The sequence below is a fragment of the Astatotilapia calliptera genome, chromosome 20 (assembly GCF_964374335.1).
Source record: "Astatotilapia calliptera chromosome 20, fAstCal68.1, whole genome shotgun sequence".
In the NCBI taxonomy this organism is placed as follows: domain Eukaryota; kingdom Metazoa; phylum Chordata; class Actinopteri; order Cichliformes; family Cichlidae; genus Astatotilapia; species Astatotilapia calliptera.
In genome coordinates, this window is record NC_137441.1 from 20,154,787 (window position 1) to 20,165,722 (window position 10,936).

The following is a 10,936-nucleotide window of genomic DNA, read 5'->3' on the forward strand; positions in this document are numbered from 1 at the left end:
GGGGTGCAAAATATCCCAGTCAAATATGTTTTAGTTAGCTGCTGTTCAGGCAACTCCTATTCAGTTCCTGAGCTGGTTAGAGGTTCACTTCTGTTATCAGCAGGAAATTTTCCATTTCAGTAGACAAACATTGTGGTGCCATAAAATTGGTGACAGTTAAAGGAAATTAAGTTCTTTTTCTCTCGTTGGTAACAGAATGAGACAGTGCAGCAGTGAAGGTGTTGCCTGGTGGCAGTTAGATGAGCCCTGCCTTCTCCACCTCCCCCCAAGTTAGACCACAGCTATCTTTAGCCAGGACACCGGGGCATGGGTGCTGGGTTTATGGCCACATCCCGACCCAATGTGGCCTGCGCTAACTGCCGGGACAAGTGAGGGTTTGGCATGGCAGAAACTCTTCCTCTTCCTCATCTCACCCCAACCCTCCCTGTCTATAGCCTCAAAAAAGTCAAACAGGGGAGGAACTGAAACTGGGGGGAGGAGGTGGGAGGAAGGATGGAGAGAGAGAGAGAGAGAGATGAAGGGTTTGAGCAGCTCTTAGTGTGCTTTTACATTTGTTGCCTCACCAGGTTCAAAGAGAATTCCCTGTCAAGTCATTTTAAAATGCCCCTTCTGAAGGTTACATGATAATGACGATCCATTATTCCTACCGTGTGGTATTACTGTTTTCATAGCTTTCAGAAGTCTGCAGCTGCTGCATGTTTTCCTAGTTCAAAAACAGGTGGTCTAATACATTTGTTAAGCACTACAATTTGTTTGATTTAACTTTGTTCACATACGGCAAAGAATGATCTAGCTTACTATAATCAGTAATTACTGGACATAAGTGGGCAGGTAGTTGAAACATATTATTATTACTTCTTTGTCGTTTTTTTATGTGTAAAATTATCTAATAACAGCAGGCTCATAAGACCTTAACACATATAGTTATGTATAAAAAAAGCATCCAAAATTCAGAAGGTTTCCATATGTTGGACCTGTGGAAGGTTGCCTGTAGATGACTTTCTCTGCTCAGAGTTTCTCCACCAAACTCAGATTTTCTGCTGTCCAGAGTTCTCTTTACTTTTATCAGCACCTCCAGAAACCATGTGGTGGACGTTGGTTGTCCTTGCAAAACAAGCTTTACCAGGAAAAGCCCCTACTGTGGGTCTAACTACCAACCAGATTCCCATGTGTCTCCCATCACCTCTTTATTTTACTTAACTTAGTAATTTGTCATTTGAACAATCTTTACTGTGCAGGGAAATGTTGAGTAAAAACATGTTAAAGTTCAGTAACTCCATGATGGTTTGTCATATTAATGAATGAGTTAGAGTGTTGACCAAAGTGATTGTGATTTTTGCTATAATTGTTCTGCCATGTGACGCTGACACCGGGGCTCACAGAAACCTTTCATGAACTGTTTTTTTAAACACGTGCTGTTTACGCCTGTATTTACTCTGCTTTTCACATTTCTTACTGACCAGTTGAACACAACATAACTTTTTGACTTAAGACAGAACACAATAACCAAAACTGCTCTTCTTGCTGTTGAAGGGATATTGAAATTTTTTGATGCTCATGTGTGGAACATGTCTGAAGATTGTAAAAGTCTCACAAGTTTAGATGGATGCAGAAACCATGTATTAGGCTTAAACCCATAACTCCACCCAATATACTTCTATTGTACCTTTATCTGTCTTACCTTCCAGATTTCTGTTGTTGAACTGGAATTGAATCAGAATCAGAATCAGAAACTTTATTGTCATTGTCATGAGAACAACGAAATTAAGAATGGTCCCCGATCATTGCATCATCCCTAGCAATATCAAAATATAAATAAAACAATAAAATTCAATAAATAAAATAGATAGAATACTTAAAATACTAATAAGATATAACAGTAAAACATTCACATACATTCCCACACACATGCTTCAGACCGTGCATAGATTAACACAAGAGTGGCGTGATGGACATTTTTTTGTAGTATTCAGATGTGTTATTGCAGTTGGATAACAGCTGTGTTTGAGTCTATTAGTCCTTGCTCTGATTGCCCTGTACCGTCTGCCTGAGGGCAACAGTTCGAACAGGGAGTGGCCAGGATGTGAGGTGTCTTTTATGATGTTTTGGGCCTTTTTAAAACAGTGGGCGTTGTGTAGAACTTCCAGTGTGGGGAGAGGGCAGCCAGTGATCTTTTGGGCGGTGTTAATGATCCCTTGGAGTGCTTTCCTCTGAGCCCCTGGTTTGTGACTGTGCAGTGCGTCAGCTGACGGTGGGCATGCTGCCTTCACTAACCCTAAGCCTCCCTGGCTTCTATACCTAGTCAATGTGGTCAGTAAACCATGACCTGGTCTGGTCCTCTGACACCACCCCCTACACACCAGGTTTCGTCTCTCTCTGCCTTTCTCGTTCTCTGTCTGGCTCTCTCTCAGGAGTCACTTGACTGATGCAAAGACCCCTGACTACACCGCTGAAAATGACTCCAGTTTTCCCTCTCTTTTTCACCATCCCTTTGTCCCTCTTTTACTTACCTCTCTCCTCTGTAGCCCCCTCCTCTTATCTTTCCCTTTGTTTACTGAACTGTTCCTCACACTGACGTTTAACCACAGTTTCTTAGTCCATACCTAGGATTTTTTTTATCACTTTGTATTACCTTTGGAAAACGTTTTTTTTGCACACTCCCTTTGCAGGTCAGACTCAAATGCGCCTGTTCTTTGGTTTTATGTTCAGCATGCTTTGATTGGTGCACCCTGTTGTTCTTAAATAGAATTTAGAGGCTTTTACTTTGTAAAAACACCTTGTTTTTGCTGCTTGTGCCTGCTTTTGCTGCACTGGATGCCCTTTCTTGGGTCAACAAGAACTATTTTCTGTACATTAGCTGAAATGTTTGCGCAACAGAGCACTTCACCCACCCCCCTGCCCCCTCTCCTCCTCTCCCCATGAGTGCGGCTGTTGTCACCTTAGCTCCGGACGCTGAACTCACTTTCTATAATTAGTTTGCCTGTATGGTAAAGCCGCTTCTGCACCCACAGTGTCCTACTTTGCAGATCTCCATTCTGCAGAGGCTCCTGGCCTCTGCAGAATGGTCCTTGGCATCGTGCTACCAGGACCGTAAAGAAGCTGACAGCCCCTGTTACTCAATATGGCTGAGGCATGCAGCGAAGGGGTTAATACCAGTCACTCAGCATGCGGGAGCTAGGGCGGGCGGGCGGGCGGGCAGGCAGGCAGTGCAGAGGCTGACCTCTGACCCCTCAGGAAAGGAATGTGGAAGCTCTTTCATCCAGGACAGAAACCAAAGACACCCAGGCGGTTGGAAAGAGGCGGTTCAATTCTGCTTTCAACATTTTTGATTAGGGGAAGTAAGCAAGGCTCCATGTGAATGTGCTGTGTAGTGTTTGCTGCTACGGCATCTGCTATTTTGGGGAGTGAATTTCCATCCTACAGCAGTGCGTTTGTTACTTTGCAATCACGCTGAAGTAAGATTAGTGGTTGGAATAGGTTGCAGTTCTGTTCATGCTGGTGGAAAGCCCTGGTGATGAATTGCTGTGTGATCTCACCGATTTAAGTTTTTGTAGTTATGCAAAAAACAAGATGGTCCTTATCCTTTACTGACATTTGGGGATGGAATCACCAGTTATTTCTCATTATTAATTAATAACTGAATTCACATCTTGACTTAAATGTTTGGTTCTTAAATGTCACAAAATAGTGGAAAGTGTCCATGCAAATTTCTCAAAGTGCCTCTAAAAGTTGTCTTTCATCCAGAATCCAACAATATGCCGTTTACTGCCGTATGAGACAAAAAAGTCACACTTCAGATGCTAAAACACCTAGTTTTGGTATATTACAAAATTTCAGGAAAAGTTTGTTTTTCTTTTACAGGTGAATCTGTTTTAAGTTACTTAACGATTGACCAGAAGGAATGGAATCACAAAAACATAGATACACAGATAATACAACACAGAATGTATCGTGTTGTTTTCCATTGGCATATTAGTGTTGACGCATTATAAAACGCAAGAGTTGCACAGAAAAGACGCTGTCATCAAACAAAATCAAACCATCCATCCATCCATTCGCTTCCGCTTATCCTTTTCAGGGTCGCGGGGGGCGCTGGAGCCTATCCCAGCTGTCATAGGGCAAGAGGCAGGGTACACCCTGGACAGGTCGCCAGTCTGTCGCAGGGCCAACACACAGGGACAGACAGGCAGCACGGTGGCACGGTGGTTAGCACTGTTGCCGCACAGCAAGAAGGTCCTGAGTTCAATTCCACCATCAGGCCGGGGTCTTTCTGTGTGGAGTTTGCATGTTCTCCCCGTGTTTGCGTGGGTTCCCTCCGGGTACTCCGGCTTCCTCCCACAAAATCAAACATTTATTAAAAATGAAGGTCCTCGGGGAAGCTCATCTACTAGTCGGAATTTGGTAGTTCCAGTATCCTTCAGTGCATCCCTATTAATGCGTACTAGTCAGTAATCAGTCTGTTTAGGTTTATCGTTTCATATTTTAGTGGGAAATTGATTTGTTGTAGGCTGGAAATTTAATTTTAAGTGTAAATGAAAGTAAATAAATGAAAAAATAGTTTGTTGTTTCATTTAGTTACATGTCACACAATTTGTTGCTTAGCTCTGCTGTGCAGTCTATTATTGTATACACCTGAATATACAAATAATGCCATAGAATATTTTATGGTTAAAAACAATCATTTTGTATTGCAGAGCTTTTTAAAAGCCAGAAATTTAAACTGTGGACAAGCTGAGTTGTGTTGCTGAGAGCAAAGTGGTTCAGATTCATTGCCATGACTATCTCTGGCACTTTTACAGTGGGAAGATAAATAGTTGGTTGTTAGCTCTTGTGTTCGCTTAGGATGAGAGAATACCAGCTGTAACCCTAAGCTGTCAAATAATGTAACTTCTTTCTGTTTTTCTGTTTTGTTTTGGGGGTTTGCGTTTTGTTTTTTACATTTTGTCCTATAAATTCTCTTACTTTTCTTTTATTTTCAATCTTTTTTTCTGAGAAAAGTAACAAAAAGCACTGTGTTGAGGAGAATGTGCTTCCTCTATCATGACTATACCCTTTACCAGTAAACACTTGATGGACAGATTTTCACCTTTCTAGTGCTGAAACTTTTTTTGACACCCATCTACAGATACAGCCACCCCCCACTTTGAGTACGGTACCTATGCCTTCTCTTGGGGCGTATCTGCTATCGACTGTGAACACACCCCTTTCGCTCAATTCCAGTGCCACCAAGAGATGGCACTTTCTTCACAAAAAGTTTGACTTCTTTAGTTTACAAATGTTTTGATAGTATTTCATGTTGGAATAAGCATTCTTTGAAAATGGAAAATACATCAAATTTTAGTCAGACCTTTCACACATTTTCCACTGTAAATTGCCAAAATCCAATGTATCCAAGAGACTCGTGGAACTAAATTTTTTAATATATTTTTTGATTGGTTAACACTTGCTCAGTTCTGAAAAGTTCATTTTTGATTTACCCTGTAATTTTTTTAAAACTTGATATTGGCCAAATGTCTTGAGCCACCATCTTTTTTTCTTTCACCTGCTGTAATGTTGTTTTTGAGTGCTCTCCAGGCTTTAATAGTTGTTCATTGGACATTGGCTGCTTTTTAAATACTTTTCAGTCCAGTCTTTGTACATCAAGATCTTCAGAAGAAGGTTGTTTTTTTTGTTTAATCCATATGCTAAACTATTATTCCTTAAAAAGTACCTAACAACAGGTCTTATGGAGTGATAAATACAAATGTCTAAATTTCTGATTGAAATCGCTGTTTTATATATGGTAGAGGTTAGAAATGAGGCCTAACAGTGAGTGTCTACAGCCAAAAACATGGTGCAAGCTAGGGCTGGGTGATATGGCCCAAAATTCATATCTCGATTTTCTTTAGCTGGATGGCAATATACAATGTATATCGCGATATTTTTTTTAAAGCCATAAAGTAAGAACAAAAAAAGTGCTCTTAGTCAAAGCTGTGTCCCAGATGTCACACAGGCACTTTTATTAACATACAGCGTAGATGTACATGAAAAAATTACTCAGAAATAAATTAGCCACATTTATTAAATAATAATGCTCCATGAATAAAATAAAACAATGTTGTTTTTGTGCATAACAAAAAGCTCACAATTGTGCATTCAAAATGTAAACTAAAAGACGCTGAGCATAATAACAAGGACAGATTTTGCAGCTGCTGTGTTCCCAGGTTCTACTGCGTGACTGACAGCCTTGTTTGAAATCCACTTTGCAACCTGTCCCTTAACAGATCCCACTTGTGGTCCCTATACACACACACACACACACACACACACACACACACACACACACACACACACACACACACACACACACACACACACACACAATACGGTAATATTACGGTGAATTGAATTATAACGTAACCTAGACTATATCGATATAAACAATATTGTCACATCTCATATCTCTTATAAAAACATATCGATATATTTAAAAACTAGTGCAAGCTCTATCATGGTTTGGGACAGTTCAGCCAGTGGTGTTGGGAATTTCGTCAAAATGTAGAAAAGTGCCATCAGATTTTAATCCACAATGCAAAACTATCTGGAAAGAGTCTGATTGTCAACAGTTTAATTTTCCAGCATGGCAATGATACAAACTGCACTCCCAGTTCAATAATAGCATTGGCAGTGTGAAAAACAAACAGCAGGAAAAACACACAATGGAGTACCATCACTCATGGACTGGCCTCCACAGAGCCCAGACCTGAACATTATTGATTCACTGTGGGAGCATCAGAGCAAAAGGCAGGCAACACCCAAAGAAGAGCTTTGAGTGGTCTTCAAGACGTCTGGAAAACTGTTCCTGAAGACTTGGCTTGGCTAAGAGAGTTCAGGCTATGTTAAAGAATGAAGGTGGTCATAATAAATATTACTTTCAAGCTAACATTAACATTATAAACTGTATTAACATGTTTTTCTCTGCCTCTTTCAATTAATAGCTTCACTTATTTTTCTAGCAAAATATAAAGAATTTAGTCGTAGCTCCAACTTTTTGCACAATGTAATTAACATAATGTGAACCATGCAAATGAAAGTGTATTAGACCGGTGTTTACTTAATGGATGTAGGAGAGTGTGTGAAGGTTCAGCAGGGAGAGCATGTTTGCAGTCCACTGGCCTGTCTGCCTGCACTGAGCTCTGATGTCAAATGGAGGCATTGCACAAAGTATGTGGTACAACCACTCTGTGGGTCGCTCTTGCTTGTGCTGTTGTTGGTCCATCATCCAGGCTCAGAGAAGAGTAAAGTTATAACATCCAGAGAGCTGAAGTGAAAGTTGAAGTGTGCTTTTCATGCTGTTTTTTTTTTTTTTTTTAAGTTTTTTTTTGTCCCTGTGTCGGTGAACTCTGCTGTCGCTCCGTTCCCTATTCTGGCCCACTTATTACTATTCAACCATTCAGCATTCAGCAAACACATATGTCATCCACTTCGTGCAGTTTGAATTTTAGAGGACTGCATGGGAGTACGTTTGCAGTGTTTAATAAATGAACTAAAAAAAAGAATTTAATAGAACAGGACTGCCAGTAAGTGGTTAATTGCTATGTCAATGTGTGTTAACATTCATGATGACTGTTTAATAATTCAATGTTGTTGGAACAGGAACTTCACTGAGCCCCAAAAAACATTTTCTAAAGGTCGGGGTGTCAGTCTTTAAGATGCTTTGCCAAGTTTGTTGTGTTAAGTATTTGTACTGGTGACATGCCAATTATCAACACAGGCTAAAGATGAAAAGCCTCTAGCATCACTCATAAATTCTGATGTACGTGAGACCTGGTGTGTGGGGTTTCTCCCCTCCTTACTGTACTATCCAATATACTATTCAATTTCCCCCAAAAACTTGGGAATATTGGAAAGTCCAAATCTTCATAACCACCCTCAAGCTGCACCCTCCCCACATTTCTTGACTTTTGTGTGCAGCCAGGAATCTTGGTGGATCGTACACCATCTTTGTGCATGCTTTTGTTTGTGTGTTTGTGCATGGTGCTGTGTGCAGAGTAGAGAGGTACGGTAGGGCAACACGGCATGGTTCAGGCCAGGAATGTGCGGTGTGTGTATGTATGTGTGTGTGTGTGTGTGTGTGTGTGTGTGTGTGTGTAGGCTGTACAATAGAACCTGGCTCCCTGGGGGTGGTCAATGGGATGGGTTTTACCCCCTGCTGGGTGATGAGCACCACATAACGCTGTAGCTGTCAGCTCCTCTTAACCACTGCTGTAAACACATGTATTATGAGGGCACATCAATGCACATGTACACACTAGAACATACGGGAGCACACAGACGTGTTAAAGGTGTGTTATAGATAAGAAATTACAGACACAGCACACATACATGACTACAGACACACGCACACAGTTCAGTACTGTGTTTGTACAATTCTAACAAGTTTGAAAGTCAATATGATCACCTTTATTCTTCAACACAGTCTGTGCTTTTTTAACAAAGCTTTCTTGTAAGTAGTCTTCAGGAATTTTCATTTGTTCCATTATGAAGATCTTCCCACACTGCTTCAGTTGTGCTGAGGTCTGGGCTCTGGAGAGGCTAAACCATGACCAATAGTGTTCCATTGTATGTTTTTCTACTTTTTGTCTATTGTCTAGTAAAAAAGTGCCTAAACAATTTCAAATTGGTTAAATGCTCAGTTGTCTGTTCTGTGATGATATAGCACTGGTTCATTACGGGTTGGGTTAGGTGCTATTTCTGTGCTTGAGTGATTCATGGTTTTGTCGCTTTATAAAAATGATCCGCTGATAAGTTGTCTGTTCTATGAACAGTCAGGTAAGGACTTGACTATAAATGAATGATAAAGGAGCCAAAGAAAAACTTTGAAAGATTTGATTTGTTGCAATAGTTTTGTCCAGTTTAAGGTGGAAAGAACATGTTTTTTTAACAGTTCAGTTAACATCAAAAGTATTTGTGCCAAAATAAATTTGTGAAAGCCTTTTTGTGTCATGTGTTTAGCGCATATCGGTGCATGTCAAATTCTCATAAAAGCAAATGTTAACATGCTCAAAGTAAATTCCAGCATATTAGCTTCATTAGCTCATCAATGCAGATACCGGTACATTTGGAGTTCTGCATGCATGTACAGACCTCTGTGCATCTTTGCACAGAGGTCTGTACATGCAGACCACACTCAGATACACTCTCTGTTCACATGACTGAAGCACAGAGCATGCCTGGCATTGAGATCAGTATTGGGAATGCTCAACCTTGGACTTGGCTGGTATGCTAGCTTGCACAGGTTGATCACAGAGGCCACTGAGGGTAAACAAGGGAATGCAAAGATGAGCGTGAGTAAAAAAAAGTTCATACGGTCTCTCGGAAACACAAGTTCATGGACACCAGGATTTTGGTGCTGGTTTTCATTAGGATTGACTTCATAGTTCATGGTCATTAATCATCATTGTCATTATCAGGGTGACAGGTAGTGCAGGTTTTCAGTTGCTGTAAACACAAGCCACCCCCAGACGCTTTACCACCCATACCAGTGCTCTCTTTCTTTACCCCAGTGCTGCTTCAGTGTTGTGTGCTTTCCAAAAGCTTACGAGAGCTTTAAGTACACACATGTACAAGTGCACGCACAAAGCTGGCTTTGTGCCCTGATCTGTCATCTGCAGACACACATGATGAGGAATGAAGCTATGTAATTGCATTTGGCCTTCACTAATGGGTGCACAAACAAAGGTCCTGTGGCTGTAACAGGAATCATCATTTACAAAACAGCTTTTCTGCTGATCAGTCTTATCATTCAGCTCCCCCTAGTGAGCTCAGAGGAAGCTTGCTTTCAAAGTGGAGTTTGCAAATTACATTATGACTCAAGTCAAAGCTGTTGACTAGTGAGCTGAGTAATGTTTCAAGTTCAGCTTGACTGGGTGGTGTTTGGTTTGTTATGTGACTATGATACTGCATTGACTGTCTTATTTATTAATTTCTCTTTTTTTTTTTTGCTTTCTCTTCCACAGCACAGTAAAGATGCGAAGCAGTATTTCCCACTCACCACCAACCATAGCTGTTGGGACTGGGTGAGCACCAGAGTGAAGGAGAGGAGCATCTAAAGAAGAGGCAAGAAAGATTTTCACTAACAGGTAAAATGAGGGTTTATAAGAAGTGTGTGCAGTGTTTCCACAAGCTTCGAGGCAGCTGGTTTCAAAGCTTGTATGTTCTGTCTCACCCCAGATTTTGGTTTACCTCGATGTTTCCTGTGGCTCATTGGCTCTTTCTGTGATCAGATCTGTGTTGTCTTCTTTTTCAACAACCCCTGACCTGCAACTTCCCAAGTTGAGCCTGGGAGGCAGGGGAGCTACAAGTGAATTTTCATGGCAGCGGCACTCTAGGGCTGCCATGGCAGCTGCTGCCGCCGATGCCTCACACCGTATTACCGCACTGACGCCGGAGGAAGAGGGACGACGGACTGCTGCCAAGCTGTTTGGGAGCGCCGCCCCACTGCCCCTGACAGAAAGAGAGAGAGAGCGAGACAGGGAGAAAGAGAGAAAGAGGGAGGAAGGAGGAGAAGAGGTGGGGAGAGCAAGTGGGAACGAGTGTTTGGTGTGTGGGGCTCTGTTCACCTCACCAGAGAAGCTCCGGCTCCACGCCTTGAGTCACACAGGAGAGAAACCCTTCCACTGCTCACATCCACACTGTCCCAAGGCCTTCAGCTCCAAATACAAACTCTTCAGGTACAGAGCCTTGATTTACATAGTTCAGTTTACATCCTTTTGAATACAGTGCAACACATTCAATTCAATTCAATTCAATCTTTATTGGCAGACTTCATGTCCATAAAAACAAGACAAGAAACAAGAAACACACACACAACTCTCCCCCCCCCCACCCCCCCACCCCCCACAACACAAGGTATAAACCATTAAATATATATATGTATATAAATAAGTATATAAAG

At 41.4% G+C, this 10,936-nt stretch overlaps 1 protein-coding gene across 4 annotated transcripts in view; it reads left to right on the forward strand.

The window, feature by feature from the left end:
- The window catches only part of plagl2 (pleiomorphic adenoma gene-like 2), a 56,756-nt gene that overhangs the window by 35,918 nt on the left and 9,902 nt on the right, over positions 1–10,936 (forward strand). For 2 of the 4 annotated variants that reach the window (XM_080294582.1, XM_026153334.2), the window contains 2 exons: positions 9,999–10,121; positions 10,213–10,712. In XM_080294582.1, coding sequence (XP_080150708.1) covers positions 10,378–10,712 — 335 coding nt within the window. In that variant the 5' untranslated portion in view covers positions 9,999–10,121; positions 10,213–10,377. The remainder of the gene's footprint in view (positions 1–9,998; positions 10,122–10,212; positions 10,713–10,936) is intronic. The other 2 variants (XM_026153335.2, XM_026153333.2) reach the window with 2 other exon arrangements.